Genomic DNA, 25,878 nt, shown 5'->3' with positions numbered 1-25,878 from the left:
GAGTGGATAAATAGTCGTTTCCTAGATTGGCTCTGAGCCCTTTGGAAGCTTAAATATTGGGGGAGTAGAACTGCTTGAGTGCATGTCTTACAACATGACATTTTTACTGTTCAGGTGTGAATGGGCTGTTGATGTTTGGGGTAAGTCACAGAAAGGTTTTGTTTTGTTTTTGTTTTTAAAGATTTTATTAATTTATTCATGAGAGACACAGAGAGAGGCAGAGACACAGGCAGAGGGAGAAGCAGGCTCCATATGGGGAGCCCGATGCAGGACCTGATCCCAGGACTCGATGCAGGACTAAACCACTGAGCCACCCAGGCATCTCAAATTCACAGAAAGGTTTAAGAGAAGTGATAAACATGCGATGTACCCTCTGACTTACTGGCTTCCCCTTTTATGCACTGCTTTAATTGCTAGGGGTTCTTACTTTAAATGTCTGTCCTTTGGGCAGCCCGGGTGGCTCAGCAGTTTAGCTCCGCCTTCAGTCCAGGGTGTGATCCCAAAGATCCAGGATCCAGTCCCACGTCGGGCTCCCTGCATGGAGCCTGCTTCTCCCTCTGCCTGTGTCTCTGCCTCTCTCTCTCTCTCTCTCTCTCTGTCTCTATGAATAAATGAATAAAATCTTTAAAAAGAAATTAAATGTCTGTCCTTTAAAACATTATCACTAGAAGAATAATGTCTCATTCTGGGACACCAGTCATTATTCCCATCTTCCACACCTCCACACCTGTCTTGTTCAGTATTTTAATTAATTAATTAATTAATTAATTAATTAATTAATGTTGTTCAGTATTTTAAGAAGAGTCTCATTGCCCACTAGATTTAAGGAACCCCGTAGGTTCTGGGAGGGACTGGCAGTGGGAAGATAGAAATATATGAATGTATAGCAGGTGTGTCCTTTAGGAGCTTATCCTTTGGTCAGAGCTCTGAGCTGTGAAGGATTACCATACCAGCAGCTAGGATACAGGTAGAGAAGCCGTGGGATGTGAGATTGGACACAGAGGGGCAGGGGCTCCCCCTCCTTCCTGCTGGGAGAGCCAGCACGTCTTTGTGGGGCTGGGACATTTTCCAGCTGTCGGGGAGGACTGGCATTTAGACCAAGAGGAAGTGAAAGGCAGGGGATTTGGTGTGTGTGCACAAGAGCTTGCAGACTGGAAGGAAGCTTAGACTGGAAGGAAAGGTGTGTGAAGGGCGGCAGTCAGAAGCACGGCCAGCGAGGTGGTTCTGCCAGGTTGTGCATATTTTTGTTTTTGTTTTTTAAAGATTTTATATATTTGTTCATGAGACACACAGAGAGAGAGGCAGAGACACAGCAGAGGGAGAAGCGAGCCCCCTGCAGGGAGCCCAACATGGGACTCATTCCCAGGGCCCTGGATCATGACCTGAGCCAAAGGCAGACGCTCAACCACTGAACCACCCAGGCGTCCTGGTCGTGCAGTTTTGAAACACTGAGCCAGGGGTTAGATTTATCATGCAGGGGTTAGATTTATCATGCCCCACTGATGGGGCATTCCTGAGCCCCAGGACTCTGGTGGGGTTGGTTTGTCAGCTACTCAGATCAAAGGCCAGCAGTGTACCTCATTCTTTGCTTCCCTGTCACGTACACCCAGTCCCATGTGCCATGAGCTCCGCCACCTTATAAACCATATCTCCACACCTCCATGACCACCACTGCAGGCTGATGCATGGGTGGGCAAACTGTGGTCCTTGGGCCAAGTAGGCTCATGCCCTGGTTTTGTGCCATCTGCAGACTAAGAATATTCTTTAAAAAAAAAAAAACTTTAAGTGATTTGAAGTAAAATGAAAAGGAGAATGACATTTTGTGACATGTGACAATTTGATGAAGTTCAAATATCAGTGTCCGTAAAAAATACAGTTTTATTAGAACGCAGTCATGCCTATTTACATAGTGTCTGTGGCTACTTTGATGCTACAGTGGTGGCTGGAGTAGCTGTAGCAAGACTGCATGGCCGGCAAAGCTGTGAATATTTAGTATCCGGCCCTCCACAGAGGAAGTTTAAGACAGTTGCTCGTTCCTGGATAACTCCGCAGCCCCTACCTGTCCCTCCTCCCCCATCTCGTGATATTCTGGCTTTTCTTCATACAGCAGCCTGAGTGACTTTTGAAAAGCACAAATCAGATCACTCTAATTATCTCAGAGTCTTCCCAATGTGAGTGTAAGAAAACTTATATTATAAAAGCTCAGCTCCTCATGGTGGTGAAAGGACCCTGCATATCTTGCCCTTGTCTGTGTCTCTGACTTCACCTCACACCCTGTCCTCATCTGTCTCACCTGTCTCTCTTAACTTTCTCTTGCATGCTCCAGGCTTATTTTCGTCTCACAGCCCTTATATCTGTGGTTCCCTCTATAAGGCATGCACTTCCCAATGGTCATCGCATGGCTTTGGTTAGTTGGTTGGTTATTTGGTTAGTTGATTGGTTGGTTAGTTGGCTAGTTGGTTGTTTGGTCATCAGTGGCCACCAGGCAGCCATTATCATGTTCCATTTTCTTCAGAGCAGTTATTATTGTCTATAATTCTCTTGTTTCTTTATTGCTTACTTGTGTAATATCTTTTTTCCTTCCTTAGATTATTATCTTTTTTAAGAGAGAGAGAGTGCGGGTACATGTGGTGGTGGGGTGGGGCAGGGGGGCAAAGGAGAGAGAATCTTAAGCAGGCTCCACACTTAGCATGGAGCCTGACATGGGGCTCAATCTCATGACCCTGAGATCATGACCTGAGCCAAAATCAAGAGTTGGATACTTAACCAACTGAGCCACCCAGATGCCCCTCCTTTCCTAGATTCCTCAGTGAGTTTTTAAGTCTAGGCAACCTGGTCAGTAGTTTTTCAGAGCTGTATCCTTCATCCCTCGAATAGTGCCTGGCACCTAGGAGATAATAAACATTGGAGACTGATTAGAGTAATGGTGAGTGCTCTAGAATGGGTTGCAGGACAGAGCGATTGAAAATGGTATGATTAGTTGGGGGTCTGGAGGAGCAATAAAGAGTTGTGATTTATATTTAAACCATGGCCCTGGTGGTGGGAGCAAGAGGCTTATAACAGATGTAGCTCAGCTGCAAACTCAAAATATGCATATCCAGTATGTGGAGACACACACACACATATTTCCATAGATGACGATATGCATTGCATTGAAATAGCAAGGACAAATGCCCTGGTAGATCAGCTGTGGAATGTTTTCTACTTCCTGCCTTGTGCAATCATATCTGTTTATTCTCATACCAAACTGCTTAATGTTTTTTGGTTTGAGAAAGTTGTTTGTGTATATAAGGAATCCAAGGAGCTTGTGTTAAGCCCACAGGTGTGTACATAACCCAGTTACTAAAAATGACATGCCAACCTCAGTTTTCTCTTTTGATACCAAATTATAAATTTAAGTGCCTAAGTGGCATATCTCAGTGATGCTTGAATGGTGTATAGTTGGGCCACTGGAAGGCAAGATCAGTGAGAATCATCTTTGTTCGAAGCTGGTACATTACAACTCCACCTGAGGTCCCTGGAAATCTGCATGAGAGGTACAAAACAATGCTCTATGGAATTTAAAGAAAATGTAAATCATGAAGAGTTCCTGATCACAGGGAGGATTGTTAGATTAGAAGAAGAGTTTCAGAGTCAGTTGCTTATATAAAAGTTAAAGGTGTTATCAAAGCATTTGGAAGATAACCTCAAATGCTCTCCTTTCTGATCCAATAAGTGTTCCTCATGAACCTTACCAGATTTCTTTTAATAGAACAGGTCCTTGTTCTATGCTGAGAGGTATTCTCAGATAAAAAACAATTAACCAACTGAATAACTAACCAGTCATGTAAGTAACCAAATGACCAACTAGCCAATTAACTAGCCAATCAACTAACCAAATAACCAACCAGCTAACTAACCAAACAACCAAACAACCAACCAAACAGCTAACCAGCCAGCCAACCAACCAAACCAACCAACCAACCAAACAAACAAACAAACAAATACATTAATTCCTGCTTGCTTCCCACATAAAGACCACTCCTACCCCAACATGTGCATGGTACATGGAATCAAGTTTATCAAACAATTCATTTTTGAAGAAACAATTCTATTTGCTGTCATGGGATTCTTTGCTTATTAAGAGATTCTTTACATTTAGAGTTGCTTTAGTAGGTTTAAATATTTGCTAGCAGATCATTAGCTGCTCCCCAGCAGTAGAACCCTTCCCATTTTCTATATTGACTCAAACACTCTCTAATGAAATAAAGAAGTTAGGACAGGTATTACCATACCTGTGTACCAATGAGGAAATGGAGGCTTGCAGAAGGGAAGCATTGTTAGCTCTCACAACTCATAAAGGCAAGATGTCCTGTGAACATAAGGACCAAAGCTTCTGGATGCCAGTTGAATACTTTCTGAAGTGGGTCAGAGACTATCTGTGGTCCTACAGAGAAGTTATAGGGCTTAGGGCGAGTCCCCACCATCTCTCCATCCCAGTTTTTTCCCTCATATGTGGAATATAAAAAACAGTGAAATGGATTATAGGGGAAAGGAGAGAAAATGAGTGGGAAAAATCAGAGAGGGTGACAAAACATGAGAGACTCCTAACTCTGGGAAATGAACAAAGGGTAGTGGAAGGGAAGGTGGGCAGGGCGATGGGGTGACTGGGTGATGGGTACTGAGGGGAGCATTTGATGGGATGAGCACTGGGTGTTATAGTATATGTTGAGAAATCAAACTCCAATAAACATACATAAAAAAATAAAAAAAACTATAAAATAGGATTGAACATGTTTTATTCAATATTTCCCCTTCAAGTCTAGAATTTAACAAGATTGAGAAATGGAGAGCTAAAATACTATGATCGCTTTTCCATGAAAGTGTTAGAAATAAAGATGAGAAAAAAGCTTGCCCCAAATCATTAGGTACATTTGAGGGAAATGGCCTTAGTTAGAACAAGTTGATCTATAATTAGCCTTTTAGGAATCACAACCACTCTGTTTGTATATAGGCCACAGAGACAGAGTTAAGTCTGCACTCAAACATTTGCAGAGGTGTTCTGTGGGAGAGGTGTTCACAACTACAGAGCCAGAGGAGAGGATTCTCACACCTTGTCTCTGCTCTGGCCAAGTGCTTGGCATGTGCCCTTTCCCGTCTTTTGTGCTCTCTTTAATGCTGTCCCCAGTGGACATTAGAGATGATGTCACAGGAGGATTAGCCATGTTTTTAGCATCCTGCCTTTCCTCTCAGCCATGTGTTTTGAAGTAGTATAAAGGATAAATTATGGATAAGTCACAGGCTTTATACTAAGGCAGACTTCAGTTTGAATCCCAAGCTCAAAAGGTGTGATCTTGGGTTGATTATTTACTTTTTTATAAATCTCAGTTTTATAATCATCATAGCCAATGTTAATTTATTATCTGTTGTCATAGACTCTGTTCCAAACCTGTTATCTGCTCTAACTCACTGAGTATTTAAATAATCTGCAAGGTAGGATGATTATATTCCCTGTTTCACACATGAGGCATGTGAGATGCTGAGATTTTGAGTAATTCTGAGGTCAGGCACTTAATAAGTGGTAAATCTAAATTTCAAACTAATGAGGAACTCATATATTCCTAATCTTTACTCTGTACTGCCTCTCACTCTGAGATGGGCACATCAGTCAGCATAAACTATGTTGCAAGTAACAAAAATCCCCCAATCTTAGTGGCTTAAAATGATAAAGGTTTATTTCTTGCTTCATTATTTGTATTGACTGGGAGTTCTGTCAGTCTTGTCCTCATTCTAAGACTTGGTTGATAGGCAGCCACTTTTGGAAAGTTAGCATTTATTAAGGCCCAGAGGAAGGAGATGAGAGCAGGGTTCTCAGTGTTGATATGACTGATGTCATAATTGTGGGTGAATAACCCTTTGTTGTGGGGGGCTGTTAGGCATTGTAGGATGTTTAATTTAGCAGCATCCCTGGCCTTGGCTCACTAGATGCTAGTAGCACCCTCCTCCAGTTGTGAGAACCTCAAATTGACAGATGTCCCCTGAGTGTAATATTATACCTGGGTGCAAACCACTGCCAAAGATCTCAAAGTAGCAGTGAAATGGTCCACTTTCAGGGATACTAGTCTCACCTCATTGGCCAGAATTGGTCACATGCACCCATCTTACCACAAGTAAGCCAGGAAGTGAATCTTATAAAGAGAAACACAAGGTGAAATAGAAGTGTTAGGTAAACAGCATTAATGATTACCACAGATGGGAATAATAATATCTGTCTTAAGGATTATTATGCAGAGTAAATGAAACAAAGAAAGTTAAGCATCTAATTAAGTGTGGACATTTAAAACAGTGTAGAATAGGATTCTGCAAACCACATCCATCTGTTTTTGTAAGTAAAGTTTTATTGGCATCCAGTCATGCCCATTTGCTTACATATTGTCTACGGTTGCTTTCACTCTACACCAGCAGAGTTGAGAGTTTGCAAAACAGACCATATGGCCCCCAAAGCCTAAAGGATTTACTGTCTGACCCTTGACAGCAAAAGGTCGCCACCTCCTGGTGTAGAGAGTCACACACCCTTTCTTGGGAGCAGGACCTTGGAGTGAACAGCAGAAATGGAAGGAGATGCATTGTCCTGCTCCCATCTTTGTCCCTAAAATGTTAATATGTACTCCATTAGCATTACACACTTGTGCTCTGTGATCTCACTCGGGGTTGTGGCAGGATTCACACAGATCTGCATCTACTCTCTCTACTTGAATAATCCACATGTTGTGATTATATTTTTCAGTTTAAAAAATCTTTGTGTTGGGATGCCTGGGTGGTTCAGTGGTTGAGCACCTGCCTTTGGCTCAGGTCGTTATCCCGGAATCTGGGATAGAGTACCACATCGGGCTCCCTGCAAGGAGCCTGATTCTCCCTCTGCTTATGTCTCTGTCTCTCTCTCTTTCTCTCAGTCTGTGTCTCTCATGAATAAATAAATAAATCTTTAAAAAAATCTTTGTATTGACCTCTATCATACATGTGCATATGTGTACATATCATAAGTCTACCACCCAATGAGCTTTCACAAATGAACTGACCCACAGGTACCCCTCCTGCTCCCTTCCAGGCCTGCTCCCTGTTCCATGGGACTTTGATTTCTAAAAGCAAAAATAGCCAACTTAAAAAAAATCTTTTTATTATAGACAGCTTTCTAACATGCATAACAGTAGAGAACATAGCAAAACGAACCCCATTGTATCTTTCACCAGCTTCAGAAATAGTATTGTATTATTTGAGTTTTGTCAAGTCTCTTTCCTCTCTCCACATAGGTAAGTGGGAGGATAGATAGATGGGGAGAGAGTAATATATCTCTATGTCTATATAGTATCAATTACACTGATATTTTTATAAGCTTATAACTTGTATTTTCTCATTTGTAAAGTAAGGATAATAACTGGACCCACAGAGGTGCCTGGGTGGCTTAGCATTTAAGCTCCTGCCTTTGGCCCAGGGTATGATCCTGGAGTCCCGGGATCTAGTCCTACATCGGGCTCCCTGCGTGGAGCCTGCTTCTCTCTCTGCCTCTCTCTCTGTGTCTCTCATGAATAAATAAAAAAAATAATAAAAAAAATAACTGGACCCACAATACTTCATTGAAGAGTTGTTAAGGGATAAGTGAATTAATTGATGGACACAAAGTTCCTTGCAAAGCAAGTAGTAAATATTAACTGTCATCCTCATTACCATCATCATCTGGATGAAGAGAACTAAGGAGCCAGGTCATAACTGCCCTTCCTTTCTTTCCCCCAGGTCTATGCTGTGGTGGTAATTGCATCTGTGGTGGGATTTTGTCTGCTGGTGATGCTGTTTCTGCTGAAGTTGGCAAGACACTCCAAGTTTGGCATGAAAGGTAAAAAGGGTTGTGTTTATTTTACTTCTTATGTGGAATCACTTTTGGCTTCTGACTAATGCTAATTACCACTAAAGAAAGAAGCAGCTAGATTTATGATGACTATGTTTTAAGGCTGAAAAAATAGCAACAAGGATATGATACTACAAATCAAGGCAGAGCAAAATAATTTTGATTACTCAGTAGTACCCACTTTCCAATGAGGACAGTTGTCCCTGAAGACACAGAACTGATTTCCTGGGTATCAAGTGACTAATAATGATACAGGCAAATAGTGTCTGGGTTTTCCTTTGGCTTCAGAAAGGCAGGCAAGGCATGGTGGCAGTAGGTTAGTTAGGGATACAAGTATTTTGTGCAGAAGGCTCCTTTCTGCTGTACAGATGATGACTTCTAGACCCTTCCGTGGTAGTTTTTGTTGTTGGATACTGCTTTTAGAGTAAGAGTCTCATCTTGTGAGATTTGGCTTGTGTTGGGAAGCAAAATCAGAACACTGCCTGTACATTGAAGCTTTTGAATGAGTATCTTTTTTTAATGGAAAGATTCTCAGTGCTAGATTCAAAATTGGTCGCTATGTGGGCCAAGAAGAAACCATGGGTCTCTTCATGAGGACTGAAAATTCATTTTAGGGCGGGAATCTTGTTTAAATGTTCTTGTTATATAAAGAGCCAAGAGTTTCAGTGATTGAAAAGCGTTTGCTTTGAAGTTTAAACTTACGTATTGACTAATTATGCTGTTGTTGAATTTTGTGTGGTCTCTTATAAATAGCCACTAGCGTCGTTCGGAAAGCCACAGCCAAGGTTTAGTGGTGGCTTTAGTTGTGTTGGAGACAAAGTGGTGGGTTTTCTTGATCTGCCTCGTTCATTACAATTGCTAATTCATGTTGCCTCCTTACTCAGAAGTGATGTTTATAGAGGAATAAGCTGTCCAGCGTACGCTGGGCTCTGGGGTGGAGTGGATCTATTTCTTATGTTTTCTTCTCTCTCTCTCTGTTGGTGCCTATGATCAAAATCCCTAAACCTGAAATGAATAGGAAGGAGTAGTGGCAAATTGAGTCTTGTATAGCCCCCAAATCTCCTCCTGACTTTCCTTTGATCTACTGATTCTTGACATTTCTTTTGGAGGAGGAAAGATCTCTCATTCCCAATTATAAATAAGACCTGGAGGAGGGACTCTACTACAGTGATTTTAATTAGTCCTACTACGATGACAGTTTGCAAACGTGACTTTGCATCAGCAGCTCCTGGAGGGCTTGTGAAAACACAGATTTCTGGGCCACCTCAAAAAGTTCTGACTTAAAAGATCTGAGGAGGGCCTGACACGTGGCATTTCTAACAGTTTTCAAGGGACACCAATACTACTGTGGCCCAAGCATTCCTGGAGAATCACCATTCTATGGGATCAACGTGGGCTAGCACCTTCTGAGTGACAAGATGCAGGAGGGGCATTGCTTTGCAGACCTTTCTAGGTCCCTGCGTTCAGCTGGCACCTAGGGTCCGGACTGTTCTCTGCATGTCACCCAGCCACGATGGCATTTTTTCCCCCCATTCTCATCAAGCGCTTTCTTTCCTTAGAGGCACTTGGAATAGATGTCCCTAAGCGGGGATCTTAATGGAGAGATCCAGACACTAGCCCAATTACTTTTCCATCTTGAGGGTTTAGTGTGAGACCTTTCATCTCATGAGCTCTCCAGAGAGAAAATTTGTCTAGGTTCTACTGGGAGCTGCGCATGAGCTTTGGAACCCTGGGAGCAATATTTAGGAGCCGCCCCTACCCCAGCTTTGTGTTAGGAAAACAACTGACAAAATGCTCTGTAAATGTTCACATACTCCGTGTGGCGTGGTGGGGGGGGAGGAGAATAAAAGGTAGACATTTGTTTCAGAGAAGATTGTATTTCCTATAGAGACTCCCACATGAAGAGTGAAACCGGTTTTTATTTGGATACTTTGGGCTGATTACCACTAAAGCACCTACATTTCCCAAATGCGTCTAACCTACGGGTAGCCTTAATGAATTGTAAGGAAGATTTTACTGAACCTTGTCCCAGAGCCAGTAAATGACTTCCTTCAGGCGGAAGCTACGCTATCGTTTGTTTCACTCCCTTTTTTTCCAAACATAAATAAAGTTGTTTTTTAAGAAAAGTTGTCTCAGAGACTCATGGGCTTGTTTACAATAGCTTTTTCTCCCCTACTTTTTGCTACACATCTATTCATGCTACGGTTTGAACATGTTTGGCTACAGTGGAGGTTATTTTTATTTTATTTTTTATTTTTTGCCAGTCAGATGCTGAGTTGATGAGATTTTGAGAGGGTATGGAAGAGAAGATGAGGGCAAATTAAACTGCAAAAAAAAAGTGATATTGAAACATTAATAGTAGTTAATGTACTTTAAATGCTATTAGTGCTGGGATCACTGCTGGAAAAAAAAAAGTGTGCCTTAAAAAAGGAAGAGTATATAAAAATACTATTGTCTTCCTGGAATCACCAGGAAACACAGGAGTGGTGATTTCTCAGTAAGGACGGTAAGAAATGTGCATCGCCTTGGCTGGGACCGATGGCTCCGTTCCGTGTGATGTGCAAACGAGCTGTTCCAATGTGGCCCTTGCCCTCATAAGTACCTTCGGGAGGTTCTACCTCTGTCCCCAGTCCCTTGTCCTGTAGATAGTTAGAGATTGCAGGATGCCAGCCCACCCACGAGGCATTTACAGTTTTTTACCCATCCCAGCATCGCATGCTTCAAGCTCCAGTGTCAACCGTGTCATCACAGTAGCCGCCTCGGGATCATAAACCATAGTTTAAGACTGTTGACTGGAAGGGCCTGGGGTAACCAGAAGCCTCTTTAAATCACGCTGCAGCTTAATGCAGGGCAACTCAAACTCAATGGATTGACCTGAGGACCCAAACGTGATTGATGGCATTGCTTCCCTGGGAAGGCGATCTCTAAATTCCAAACCCGGGAGTTAAATCGAGATTTTAGAATATAACCAGTGACATGTTCTGCAGAGGTGGGCTGTGTGACTGGATGCTTCCTAGGGTTTATTCTCTGTTCCGTCAGTTCATTGCCACCAGAGGCCGAAGGGACCATCGTGCACACGGAGCCCTGGCTGTGAGCTCTGTGAAGACAGGGTTTGTGGTGGGCTTGTTCGTCATCCAAATTGGCACTCGATAAGTATTAATTGACTGAATGAGTGATCACAGAGTTTTCAAATTCAGTCACTCACTGTAGCTTGGTAAGTGGAACAGCTAATGTTTGGAGGAAAGTTCATATGTGAATAGTTAAAGAGAGATCTTAGAGGTTTTCTAAGTTTTAGGGGGACAGAGCCCCTCTCTACCTGCACCCCCCACCCTCGCTTTCTTTGATTATTCCAGATAAATAATGGCCCCAGAAAGGAGATCATTTTGCTAGATTTTTGCTTAGGATTTGTTAGGTTTTCATACACTTTCATACAGTTAGTTGTTTGACTTTGGAGGGTTCACCTTGGCTTTCCATTTTATACACAAGCATTGTCACTTTATGCCTCTTTGCCTTTGCATGTGTGGCCTTGGAATATGTGTCTTCATCCAGCTTTGAAGCTGGCAGATGTGCCTGATGGTGGCTCCTATCTTGGCGCTAACTAGAATTTATCCTTCATTATTGCTTAATATAGTTTAAGTGTCTTGCTGCCAATGTTCCATGGACTACTGACTGGCCTTGTGTCAATAACGATGTCAGAAGGTAGAAGTTACCCCAGTCTGTTTTTCCATGCTCATTTTTGTGTCTTTATATCACCCTGTTGCTTTTTGGTTGAATGTCTGGTTACCATAATCACGGAAGCCCTGAATAAAGGCCTTCTGTTAGTGCTTGGTCATCCCTATAGGGATTATTTTATATGTGCCCTTCACATGAATGCCTAAAATATATAACAGACTACCTACATCTATGTCTGTATCCATATCCCTATACACAAATGCATAATTTTATCCCTTTTCTCTTCAGGCTGCCTCTGACTGACTTTAATTTTAGTTTCCACTGAAATAGGGCTCCAAGACTTTTCCAGAGCAGCTGTATTGCCAAAGGAACAGGCAACCAGGCCTCAGCATGCTCTTCCTTGTGTTGTAACCAAGTCCGTGTTTAGTTCTCACATTCCTTCCTGGCTTTCTTCACTGAAGATGTACAAGTGTGCAAGAGGGGAGATGGGAGCATCAGAGGGCATGAGGGCCGCCGCCAAGCCTCCCAAGAGCGCTCAGCGTGTGGGAGCCCTGTCTGATGGCTGGATGCTTTGCAGGCCTGGAAAAAATATAAGGGAGCTGGAAGGGTAGAGGGGGTGTGGCACTTGTCACCCTGATGGAGAATACTTGTGACCACCAGCTTTGTGTTGAGTACATTTCCTGATGGAAGCCCACATATAGATATTTAGTCCCTGAGGACCCATGAATCCTTTGTCCTCCTAGAGTAAATATATTTAAGTGACCCGAAGACAATGCAGGAGAAACCGGCATAGGAGGCCTTTTCTCTAATTCTATGTTGATAACCCCCCAAATTTTGTCCACAGCCTCCTATCCTTGCATGTAAACCATCAAGCTGCACTCCTTCTAGGACTTGAGCTCTAGATAGTTCCAATTTGTAATTGACCGGAGAATGGCACTCCCTGAGAATGCAGAGCCAGGTTTTCTTAACTCCAGATTCAAGGCCCACAGTTTGTTTTTCCTCCTACAAATGATCTTCTAAATGTCTTTCAACATCAACCAAAAATTTGGTTATTTAAAAATAGTCATAAACATATAGTGGGACCACAGCTAGAGAAGTTGAAGGTTAAAGCCTTTTCTAAGAACTGAAAATAATTCTGGAAAGTTTAGGAGGTTGAGTTTTACAGATATTTGGATCAACTTTTAAAAGAGGGAAAAATGTGTTCGAAAGCCAGAAACACAATTGTAGAAACATCTGTAAGGACAAATTTTCCATATGCAACCCTGCTGGTTTTTTTTAAAGATAAATAACTTTAAAAAATTATATCAGTAACACACGAATGCATTCTTGCTTTGCACAGTTTCCAGCAGTTTGGAAATATATGGGGTTAAAAGTGGGATTGCACTTGACCCTCCTCTCTTGCTACCCTCTCTGCTGCTAGGGATAACCTTCCTTAACCATCCAGAATGCATATATTACATAAATAATAAAATCCATAGCTTTGCTTACTTACTATGTAGATAATCAAACAGACTCATTTTTGGTTCCATAAAGAAATTACCATCTCAAGCTCAGGCTGCATCTGCTTTAAGATAACAGTTTACCTTATAGCTCTTTCTGTATCAGTATCCGGGTGTCTCTTGCATTCTCCTTAAAAAGTGTTTCAGAGTAGACTGCTCTCAGGCTCCTTGGATCTGAAACCCGCCTCTGTTGGTTACCAGCTGTGTGACTTTGAGCAACTCCCCCATCTCCCTTGCCTCAGTACTTCCATCTGGAATGGGGCAATAATTGTACCCATTTCATAGGGTTGTCAGGAAACATGCTAAGTTGATGTATATGAAGCCCTCAAGGTAGTTCCTGGCATTTAGTAATTAAGTTATAATTATTATTGACAAATTGTGATTTGTTTTCTTCTTTTAGTTTTAAAGTTATGTTTTAATGTTCATGCTTTTACTGAGTTTTCAGAGAAGTGTGTCAAATAATGTCTTACATATATATGGATAGATACTTGGACTATATTGCTGAGAAAGATGTGTATGTATATTTATGCTTTATCAATTATATTCTCACCACTAGTATATGAGGGCATCCTTAGTTTACACTTTCATCCATATCAGATATTATTGACCTTTTATTTTTTTGCCAAGTTACGTGCCACGTTATCACAGTTAACCCGATATTCTGATTAAGAAGGTGAAATGCATGGCAGCCTGGGTGGCTCAGTGGTTTAGCACCTGCCTTCAGCCCAGGGTGTGATCCGAGAGACCTGGGATCAAGTCCCGCATCAGGCTCCCTGCATGGAGCCTGCTTCTTCCTCTGCCTGTGTCTCTCCCTCTGTGTGTCTCTCATAAATTAAATAAAATCTTAAAAAAAAAAAAACCAAGAAGGTGAAATGTGGTGCCTGGGTGGCTCAGTTAGTTGAGTTCAGGTCATGATATCAGGGTCCTGGGATCAAGCCCCACATCAGGCTCCATGATCAGTGGGGAGTCTGTTTTATATTTTTCCCTCTGTCCCTCTCTCTCAAATTAATAAATATATCTTTAAAAAATTAAAATATGGTGAAACATCTTTATTAGGTGACCAATAAGAAAAAATGTTCAGTTTACTTGTTGATTTGCAGACTTACTTTATACATCATGTACATTCATTTTTTTATTGGTTATGTATGTTGCTCTGATGTTTTTTTTTTTCTAGTTTTTACCTTTTTTAAATAGTATCTTTTGGCAAACAACAGATTTACCTTCTTATAAAAGTGAATATACCTGTATTTTCCACCTAAGTTTTATGTCTTGCTTAGGAAGCCTTCCCTTCTCTGAGGTTGTAAACATACTCTTAATATTTCTTTTGCTAGTTCTGCTCTGTGTGTGTGTGTTAGCTTAGCCCTTTAATCTTTCAGAAATTCTTTTTTTTTCAACTTAGTGTCAAGTACTCTTCCCCCCCCCACCAGAGATATATAAAGATATTTGAATAAATTTTAGTGTAACATTTTCAGAGAGACCAAGAATATTATTTTAACTTTCTGGAATTGAAATCTCCTAATAAAACAAACAAACAAACAAATCTTTGAAGAACTTAACATTTAACTCTTTTGAAAAATAAGTAATGAACTTTGTTGGTTCTCATATAATATATGGGAGCCTCACCAAATAGTAACAGAGGATGTAGGTTTTCACAGGAACCCTTTTTTTTTACTGACCTGTACCTGGCTTCAGATTGAGCTCAAAGTATATTGTCACATTCTCTTAGTAGAGAAAAAAATTTGTAGGTTTTAATAAAATTTTCAGATATTTCAGAAAACACATTCAGTTGAAAAAGTTATAGGTAATTTAACAAATTGGAAATGTATCAGAGGGGAAAAAAAAGAATTAACGCAAGCATTCCTTTTCTGTCATTTGGAGAATATTATGTAAAACTTTTCCCCATAAATGTTTCTTTTTATTTATTTATTTATTTATTTATTTATTTATTATTTATTTATTTATTTAATTTTTTCCCCATATATGTTTCTGAGGTGAAGATCCGCTCCCAAGTCACTGTCATTTCTTTCAGGGCCAATATTTGGGTTATGTTTCTGTGAGGACAGAACATGTTTATTCTTTGCAGCAGATTGAACATGGGTTTAGAACTTTCAGGAACTGGCTCCATCAGGCAACAGGAAACAGCAGCTTTTCCCCCCTTAGCCTCACAAGTGCCCTGACCTCCAACTTTTTAAATTACCTGCCCTGCCTGGGCATACCACCAGCTCAGTGTGATTCAGGGGAGGGCCCAGGTTTGCCTGGAGTGGACAAAAGTCATGCTGTGGTATTGTTTAGGGACAGTCTGCACTCCTACTGTTTCACTTCAATGATAAGAGACCCTTTAAGAAATTAGGTTTGGTACTTAAAAGTCAAGAAAAACTGTTCCCCATTCTTTGGTTCTCCATAAATCCTGTGGTGAACTCACTTTGACCTCCTTTTTGTTTTTAAGATTTATTTATTCATTTTAAGGAGCAGAGGGGAGAGAATCTCCAGCAGACTCCCCACTGAGCACAGAGCCCATCGTGGGCTTGATCCCACAACCCTGAGATCATGACCTTCATGGAAACCAAGAGTTGGAGGCTAACCAGCTACACCATCCGGGTTCCCTCCTTACACAGATCCTGGAATACTTTCAGAGGGACTTCCCAAATCAGGGTATCTGGGGTATTCTTCTTCCCCACCACTCCATTCCTGTTTCTCTTTCTTCTTAACCTTTCTTTTTTTTCTTTTTCTTTTTTTTATTTTTTATTTGCCTTGCATTGTGTCCTTCTATATCTCTGTGATCCCTAATTTTACTTCTCCCTCTCTCTGTTGGTTTTCTTCCTCCTCATCCCTAGCATCTGATTTTGGTGGATATGCTTTTCAGAATTTCCGAAGAGGACAGATAATAACTTGGCTTAAATTCTAACATATGCTTCGATTTCATCTCCCTTTATTTTGGGCAAAGAGATTGAATGACTCTGGGAATAAATTTAGCTCCAAATCAGCAGAATTGTCCTGTGGCACATTGGAAGAGAGTCTGTTTGAATAACCCATATCCTTCATGTTCATAAGTTGTTAAATCTTCAGTCTTCAAACCTAGGAGCAGAGAGGAATATAACATTAGAGACTCATGAATCAGGCTTGGGTTCACGTCCTGGATCTCCCACCTACTAACCATAATTTTGGGGTGTGTGTGGATTTTTTAAACTTTCAAAATCTTAGGTTCCTCTTCAGTAAGATGAGGAAATAATACCCCTGTCTTAGATGATTATAAGAAATAAATTAGTGCTTTAATTTACTGGCTGTATTATTGAACTCATTTCTGAAGAGGCAGTTATTTTTCAGATTTACGTTATAGTAATACATCATTAAGGAAAAGAGCATGAGGAGAGTCCTGTCTGAATTTATGCTGAATCTGAATTACAGAAAAAGGTGTCATATGTAGACAGTGTCTGTTAGTGTTTTCAGTCTTATTAATTGAGGTTATAGACAAAATTGTAATTATAATATGTCTCTACTCTTTGGACATGTATTATGAATGCAAAGCTGCAGAAACATGTTTATGTTAAGCCTTTCATTCTTTAAAGACACTAAGTGTGAATTACTGCAAATTCTTAATTTTATTGTCTATTGTACAAGTCACCTGTTTAAAGAAATCTCCTTTATTGATGGATGGATTGGGTATGGAAGTTTTTTCTCTTTCTTTTGGGAAGTAGCAGGAAAGGCAGGTAGGGGTTGGGTTCAGTAGAGACCCAGTAATCATCAGTTTAAATTTAGAAACATGAGCTCATGGAGCCTCCTGTTCGAGCTACTTCCCTTTTGCACAGAGGAGATAGCGACTGTGAAAATGGTCTCTTTTAACAAAAAATAGGCATGGATTTTTTTAAGATTTTATTTTTAAGCAATCTCTACACCCAACGTGGGGCTCGAACTCACAACCCTGAGATCAAGAATTGTGTGTTCTTCTGACTGAGCTAGCCCCAAATATAGGCTTTAGTTTTTGATGCGTTCCCAGCCTGCTAGAGATGAAAAGAGGAATTTTGGTGAAAATAAATTCTTCCTTATACTGTCAATTGTCATCCATGTTATTATATCCATAGACCAAGACACTGCATTTCCTGTGAGAGAAGCCAAGGCTTGAGCGGGCAGATGGCAGTGGGAGGTCTGCGTTTTCATCAAGGCACCAGCAAAAGTAGAAGTCATTGGCTTCTTCTGTGATCATCTGGGAGCTCTCATGGTCTGAGGACAGAGAGGATGACAGGGAGGAAGCAAGGCGGGGGTGGGGGGAAGAGACAGAGAGAGAGAGAGAGAGAGAGAGAGGGAGAGAGAGGGAGAGAGGGAGAGATTTTCATTCTAACTTTTGAAGTCTTTAGTACTAAGAGATTAATACCCTGAATTGAAAGTAGAAAAGTCATCTCTGCCCCAAGTAGTGACAGTGGAAGGCAGGAAGGGGACGTGAGTTCATGGGTGGGAGTGGTGTGGGAGGGGAGGATGCTAGCAACGAGGTGGTGTTTCTATTTATAGTTATGGTTGTCCACTTTAGTTGTCCCGGCAAGACCCAAGGAGAGTCAACCACCCAACTGAGCCTTTCCCACACGGACTTCCTGGATCATCTGTAAGAGGAAATTGTGTGAGGACCAGAAATAACAGGACAGACATGAAAGGCATATGAGGGTCCCCTCCAGCTTCAGCATCTACCATCCAGTTACAAAGCCCTTCAGAACAATCCCACACTCACTAGAAGCATCTACTGTGTCCTTCTGGTGATACCCTTTATTATTTGGGTGCCACATAGAATAGTCTTTTTCTTTTTTGTTCACTGATGTAGAATCACGTTCTCCTTATTGTTAACATAGGACAGATTGTGTCTGTGGCAGTTTTGGTTGATCACAGAAGATTTGATATTTATTCCATCAGGTCAGGGCCTTTCACACTGGTGTCTTTCCTCCATTTCCTCAGGTGGCATTTCAGTTTCTGGATGATGGTGCAGTGTGTGGGACTATGTGGGATTAAAGCCACAAGGGTATGCCATGCCACTGTGTGGGAGGGGTGCATCTGTGGCCACGGGTGGTCATTTCTTCTTCATGTTGCTGGCTGCTGTGTTGCCCACCTTCCCACTTGTCCTCGGCCACCAAATTTGGACTAGTCACATATACACCATCTTGGGTTCCTAACCAGGTTCTCTCGACTTGACACACGTCTCTGCAGGAGCATCCATGAGGCTTTGAGACCAAGAAATTCTATAAAACTGGCCCCTGCTCTCTCTGCCTGGACACATTATGGTGTCCTTAATTTATTAACCTTATGTCATGATAAACTTGGGATTGCTATGGCTTCTTGGCCACCTTTTTAGGTCCTCCCAGAAAGATGGACTCTGGCTTTTTCTTTTCTTTTCTTTTTTTTTTTTTTTAACTCCAATGCTGACTAGAGCTTCTTAGTTCCCCTACCCCCATACTTTATCAGGGGATAGGCTACAGGGCTCCCCTTACCTGCAGCAAACTTGCTGGCCTTCTCTCCTACCTTCTGCTTTTCCATGGGGACAGAAAGAATATGAGAAGTGTTCTTTCCCGATTTGTCTTCTTCCAGATAATTCTGTCATGTGTGGATCTTGTTTTTCTCCCCAACTTTTTATAGTGAAACTTCCAACGTGAAGAAAATTTGAAAGATGATTATAGAGAACATCTGTATGCTCAACTCCAAGATTCAACCTCCATTTAGCGTTTTGCTGTTTGAAAATAAGTTGCCCATATCCTGTCACTCCACCTAAACTTTCCAGCACGTTTCCCTGAAAACTAAGGATACATTATCTCCTAAAAGCACAATCCCAATACCAGTATCATTGCGAGAAAGTTGAAACAGCTCTGTAGTAACAGATGACACCTCATGCATCCTCAGATTCCCCCAGTGATACAACAGCACCTCTTACAGTTTCTGTTTCAGACCGAGGTCAACTCAGAGTTCACGCATTGCCTTTGGCAAGTGGGCTTCTTTGGTACCTTTCCATCTAGAAGGTTACCTTCATTTCTTTCCTCTTGACATTGACTTTTTCAAGGGACCAGCTAGTTGTCCTGTAGATGTCCTTCATTTCGGCAGTATAAGTGATTTTTAGAAGGTTTTTTTTTTTTTAAGATTTTATTTATTTATTTGAGGGAAAGGGAGAAAGAGAGCAAAAGAACACAAGCAGGGGAAAGCGGCAGAGAGAGGGAGAAGCAGACTCCCTGCTGAGCAGGGAACCCGATGTGGGGCTGTATCCCAGGACCCTAGGATGGTGAACTGTGCTGAAGGCAGATGCTGAACCGACTGAGCCACCCAGGGGCCCTTTGTTGCAAGATTCTTTAACTGGTCGTTTCTTCCTTGTATTTTTTTGAGTTGGAACTTATTTCTAAAGGCTCGATTAGGTGTAAGTGAAATATTTTGGGGAAGAAGGCCATCACAGATGCTGTGCACTTTATATTGTATCTCATTTAGAAGCACATAATGTCAGGTTGTTACACTATTAGTGTAAGTTTAATTACTTTTTCAAGAAGGTGACCACAAGATCTTTTTTTTTAACAAATTTAATTTTCCCTCAGCAATTAGTAAGTAATTTGTGGAGTGATAGTTCAGCATCTAAGAAATATCCCCTTCCCTCAAAACTTGGACCTAATGGGCTTAGTATCTAGCTCTGATCCTTTCCTGAAGTAGTTATTTAATTTCTAAGGGTTGGAGAATGGTGTTTTTAAATTCAGCCATTCTTGGGGATGTCTCCATGGCTCAGCGGTTGAGCACCTGCCTTCAGCTCAGGGCATGATCCTGGGGTCTGGGGATTGAGTCCCACATCGGGTTCCCTGTGAGGAGCCTGCTTCTTCCTCTGCCTCTATCTCTGCCTCTCTCTGTGTGTCTCTCATGAATAAATAAGATTTAAAAACTTTTTAAAATATAAATAGATTCAAATATTCATTATAGGTACTGGCTTATACTGAAAAAAAAAAAAGAAAGAAAGTTCTGGCCTTGACCAAAGATTTCAACTTTTTAATTTTAGTTCTACCTGGATAACTCTCCCTTAAGGCATTGGATGTTTGATATCCAGCTGCCTACACTGGAAAAGGTCCTGGGGTTATAGAAAAGATTTATAGCCCCACTATAACTATATCAAAAATATTATTTTATTTTATAAAATATTATTTATGTTCTGTTTCACAAAGGCATGGAGCAATGATATTGTGGGAATTCTTCTATTTTTCTTTATCACAATGATTAAATATTAAGTAGATATTAATAACAATTGCTTTAGGATTCCCTCCTGTATCTTTGCAGTTGTCAGTAGAAATAAGAACAGAGGGTTGGCAGTGGGCTTAGGAATCATCCAAAGCCTTTATTACAGAGGTGAGGACATTGGGCCCAGGGAGCTTAAGCCACTTGCTTAAGGGTGGATATATATAGCTGGTTTGTGGCCACCCCAAGGGCTGTAAACCAGGCCTGTGACTCTAGCTTCAATGTTCTATGCTATGAAACTGAGAAACATTAGTAAGAATAAATAATACTCGTTTCCCTGCCAGGGTCACTGCTTTAGCACTAGTATCATCGCCATTGGAGGTGCCTGGCATGTATCACCACTGGTATGCATTGCAAATGGATGATACTGTGTTTCTAAAAGCTGGGGGCATATATCATCAGTGATAATGGGATGGCTTTAACAGTTATTCAGGGGCTAACATCTTTAATTTTGATAGTTCTACATTTATTTTAATATTTATTAGAAAAAATATCCCTAGCACATCATAGATATTATTATTTAAGATAAGGCTTATATTTAAAAAAATGAAATAAATAAAAAATATGAAGTAAATAATTTAAATTTTATTTTTTTATTTTAATTTATTTTTATTTATTTTTTTTAATTTAAGTTTTAAAAGAGTATCTGAATAGGACTATCTGAAGGCTCTGGTGATTTAATACAAAATAGAACAAAGTTTCTGCCTCATGAAGCTTAAACTGTAGTGGAGGGAAGACCAGAAAGACAGAGAAAGAAATACAGATGCAATCTATAAGTAATAACAAATACCATGAATAAAGGACACGAGGTAAGAGGAGGATAATGACAGATTTGTTGTTCATAAATAGTTAATAATTAAGACAGGCGTATGTACTAAGATGACATTCGGGCCAAGACTCAAGGGTAGTAAGGGAGTGAGCATGCTGATATCTCAGAGAACAGCATTCCAGGGAGTGGCTGTGAGCTCTGCATGTTAAAGGAGTAGCAGAGGCCTGTGTGCCTGGAACAGAGTGAGGGTGGGAAGAGCAATAGAAGAGCCCAGAAGGGTGGCAGAAATGTAGCTCATGTAGGGACTTATAGGCCTCTGTGAGGCTTTTGTCTGCTGTATGGTACAGTAGGTACTTGGATAAGGCATACATTGTGCAAGTGTATGTAAAGAACTCCAGTGGGGGCTACAGTGATGTATTAGTAGAATGAATTAGTTTCTGGTAACAAAAGATGACTTAGGGGAAAATATTGCTTGGGGGGAAGGGGAGAGACATTCACGTACAACAGTGTGCAGAGATTCCACTGCAGGTTCATGAATAGCTTCAGGAATATGACACCCCTCACCCTTCCCTCCTCAACATTCACACACAAATGCACACACAGGGCACCTGGTGGCTCAGTGGTTGAGCATCTGCCTTTGGCTCAGGGTGTGATCCTGGGGTCCTGGGATCAAGTCCACATCAGGCTCCCTGCAGGGAGCCTGCTTCTCCCTCTGCCTATGTCTCTGCCTCTCTCTGTGTATCTCTCACGAATAAATAAATGAAATCTTAAAAAAAAAAAAAAAACGAAAATCTAAACTTCCTTAAAAACAAATGCACACACACATACACACAGCCCAAAATGTAGGTTTGTAAAATGTTTGTTAGTTGTCTGCATTCCCCAGGCATTACACCATCATGGAAATATGTGATGGTTGGTGATCACGTGACTGTGGCCACTTGCGGGTAGGACAAGGCTTTTTAGTTGTGTCTTGAGTTTTCCTTCTGATCCTTTTAGTTTCACTCTGATTCCTCTTATACAGCCTAGTTTCCTCCAAGAACAGGGGCACTATATAGTAAGTTTCATTGCTGATATACTTTGAGTAAAATTCTCTCTTTTTTGAAATATTGTTTGCTATTGGGAGAAAAACACCACAGTTTGAAAACTCCAATGATGCATTTTTGGAGTGAGCAGAGACATTGTAGGAGTTCCTCTGTTTTCCCTCATCATGGTGATTAAACGTTAAGGATAACCCATGTGCTCTGCATGTGTGCCTTTCAGCTTGAGAGACAAGGCAAGAATTTAAGGTCAGGCTGAAGTTTCGAAGTTGTGCACTTCCAGAGAGGAAGACAGCACTTGATTTTCCTGCTTACTGTCCTCCCAACAAATTACTTAATAGTACTTTGCCATCTTATGGACTAGATCAGTCTTCTTTCTTGAATGACTGTGGGGTGTTGGAATTCTATGGGCAGAATGTCCAGATCTCCTTAAAGCTTTTTTTTTTCTCTCTCTCTCTCTTGATGCTTCACACCTTATTTGGGGATCTCTGTCCTCTTCTTTCTTCTTCCCCCAATCACTTGTCCCTCTTCTCTGGCCCTGGATGGTGGAGCAGAATTGTTTTGCATCAGACCCCATAAGACCTTGGGGAGTCCTCCTTACTGTCAGGTCTTCCTCTTTATGAGCTACCCAGCAATACATATTTATTCCAGTCTGCTTTCTTACCCATCACCTAATGAGCAGGTTAGCAAATATGAAGAAACTAACCCAGATATTACCAGCAAGAAAGTACATTTGCAAAGACAGATCTGCCATGTGCAGACCTGCACAATGAAAACCTACAAATGGGAAACAATGGCCATGGTGTTGGATTATCCCATTCATTGGCAGGGATTCTTGGATGGTATTAATTTTGATTTGACTTCCCGGTTTTCCCTCTGTTCAGCATCTTATACTACATATAAGATTCTTTTCAATTACGAAACAATGCAAGCGGAAGCAGAGAATTATAATCAGACTCTGAATTCTCAGAATTCAAATATGCCAAGAGGGGGAGACGCCAAGTCTGAGTAGCTTTGTTCCTGATCTTAGCACTGACTTTAGCAAATGTTTCACCTTGGATGACGGTTCATCACAGCTATTTTATAACTGTGGTAATGGTTGAAAGTTTTGTTTGAGGAATGTACTCAGCCATTTTTGGGGTACATCGTGTCTCCCCCAACCCCTCCCTGCATCCATAGGCATTTTTCATTCATCTCCTAAGCTCCTAAGGTGTTTGGAGGATCTCTGAAATAGTAAATAGCCCCCTTCCCTCAGTGGGCAGCCATGCTGGTCACTTGCTATTTATTTATTTAGAACTGAGCCTCCTACCTAGGTGGGAAAACTCGAGGTGCCCATTAATTATCAGTGTTATCTTTCTGTCGGGCCCCTGAGAAATTCTACATGACATTTGTTTTAACATATCTGTTTATATGCATCTGTAGGGGGCACTTTCTTGTTCTGATTTGGGTCCTCCAGATGTATTGACATAATTGCTTTAAGTTACCAATTACCAAATTATACCCATTATTGGAGAATTTTTATTTTTATTTTTTTATTTTTTTAAAGATTTTATTTATTTATTCATGAGAGACACAGAGAGAGAGAGAGAGTGCGAGAGACACAGGCAGAGAGAGAACCAGGTTCCATGCAGGGAGCCCGATGTGGGACTCAATCCCGGGACTCCAGGATCACACTCTGGGCCGAAGGCAGGCGCTAAACTGCTGAGCCACCCAGGGATTCCCCTATTGGAGAATTTTTCAAAGGAGGTATTGTATCACATCATCCATGATCCTAACAAAGTAATTGCATGTGTTATTTAAAAATTATTTTGCTATTTCATGTTTTTGTAGTAACTTATAATGATAGTTAATTCTCAGACGATCTTGTGACCCAGTCTACCTACCCAGTTGGCTGTTTCCATCAAGCCCCTGGCACACGAAGTCTTTGGGTCAGCATACTCTTTCTACAGATAAGGACATACAAGTACAAGAAATTATATATTTTTTAATTACAAGAACTTATTTGGATAAAGCAGAGTCTTGAATCTCTGTACTATATAGATCTGTGTTAACGAAATGCATGGATTCCACAAGGCAATTTAAATAGCATCCCAGACTCTCTGAGCAGCGTGGATGGTTAAATGAATATACACATATGAAAGAGCTGAGGAGTGTTCCTGCCAGTTTTTTTCCTGGTATTTGAGGAGTTGGCCAGCACCCCTTCCCAGCCTGTGCAGGGTCTCTTCATTACTGACAGCAACTCCCTTCAGCAGAAATCCACAACTCTAATAGGTTGAAGAGCTCATTTTCAGATGCCTGAAGGCAAAACTTCAAAATTGAATTTTACACTCTCAGGAAATATTTACTTCAAACTTAGTCCTTTGCAAATAATGGAAGACAAATGAATGTTTTACAGCTAAGTGTCCATTGCTTGGTGGTGAACCAACAGCAATGATGGGAAGGCAGGGTCAACAAAGATGTTTCCATGAAACACTCTTGATTAATGGGGCAGATAGATGTCTGTGCTCCACTGGCCACCCTCAGGTTCCCTTCACTAGTCCTGCGTGCTCAGCCTGGCTCCTGTGTATGTGTGCTTCTGTGACCTAGCACCTGGAACCTTCTTCAAAGGGCAAGCCTTGAGCTAGCAGAACTCCTCCCTGACCCAACACACACATACAGAGGCACACACAGAGCTGGAATTGCCTGGGAGCAAAGCACCCTCCACCCTGTTCTCTTAATCCCTCCTTTACTGGTGGCTGACCGGTGAAGGCTGCCCAGCCCCTGTGGGGTAAATTACAAATTCTCTGCAGGACCTGTGGTGTCATCTACACTCCATAGTCCTCTGCAGTATCAGGCTAAGACTGAGTCTTCACCTAAAATTACAGCCTTGCTTGGATGCTTCTTCCCTTCCTTGCCTCTCACCAGCCCCTACCCGCCACCACCCCAGGGGTCTTTGACTCAATCACTTGTCTACAGATACTGCTTTCTGGTTCTAATTCTGAGCAACTGACCTAAGACAATATTTTCTATCAGAGCTCTGAGAAATGTTCTTTGATGTTTTTGTTATCGGTGTGTTTAAAACTATATTTAGATCTTATTTGCTAATTTGGGCTACACATGTGCAGGTGGATGATCTGAAAATTTCATTAAGAGATTAAGTTAGGTATAGGTTAGAGTTACCAGTTATTGAGGGAGAGAACACTGTATGACATGTCCTTGACATATTTTCTCAGATTTTTCTAATAATCTTGCATTTTCAGAATGAGTCCATTGAAGTCCAGAACATTTATTAGTGTTCCCAAGTCACAGAGCTAGTAATTGGCAGAACCCACAATTCATAGCCAGATCTTTCTGGTTTTCATGCTTTAGCTCTTCCAGCTGCTGCACTCTGACTCTCCTTTATGGGGTATTAATGTCTATTTCTAGATACTTGAAGAACCATTCTAACATCAAAGTTTATGACTTTCTGGGAAGCCTGGATGGATCATCGGTTGAGCATCTGACTTCATCTCAGGGCATGATCCCAGGGTTCTGGGATCGAGTCCTACATAGGGTTCCCTGCAGGGTGTCTGCTTCTCCCTCTCTCTGTGTCTTTGCCTCTCTCTATCTCTCTGTCTTTCGTGAATAAATAAATAAAATATTTAAAAAATTTCATGACTTATTAAAATTGAAGGAGACTACCTCTTTATTAAAAGATAACAAAATATATTACCAAACACCATACTAAATTTCCTAGAATGGGAGTGATTGAAAATAATTTCAACAAGTGCTTAAATCAAACCATATGAATTTGCTGTATACAAGAGA

At 41.1% G+C, this 25,878-nt stretch overlaps 1 protein-coding gene across 5 annotated transcripts in view; it reads left to right on the top strand.

Annotated features, from left to right (window-relative positions):
- Nucleotides 1-25,878, top strand: part of NTRK2 (neurotrophic receptor tyrosine kinase 2) — a 331,718-nt gene that overhangs the window by 68,164 nt on the left and 237,676 nt on the right. For all 5 annotated transcript variants that reach the window (XM_055309668.1, XM_055309666.1, XM_055309669.1 and 2 more), the window contains one exon: nucleotides 7,771-7,870. In XM_055309668.1, the coding sequence (XP_055165643.1) occupies nucleotides 7,771-7,870 (100 nt within the window). The remainder of the gene's footprint in view (nucleotides 1-7,770; nucleotides 7,871-25,878) is intronic.

The sequence above is a fragment of the Nyctereutes procyonoides genome, unplaced genomic scaffold (genome assembly GCF_905146905.1).
Source record: "Nyctereutes procyonoides isolate TBG_1078 unplaced genomic scaffold, NYPRO_anot_genome, whole genome shotgun sequence".
Classification (NCBI taxonomy): Eukaryota; Metazoa; Chordata; class Mammalia; order Carnivora; family Canidae; genus Nyctereutes; species Nyctereutes procyonoides.
Note: the sequence above shows the minus strand (reverse complement) of the source record. Positions and strands in the feature narration are given on the sequence as shown.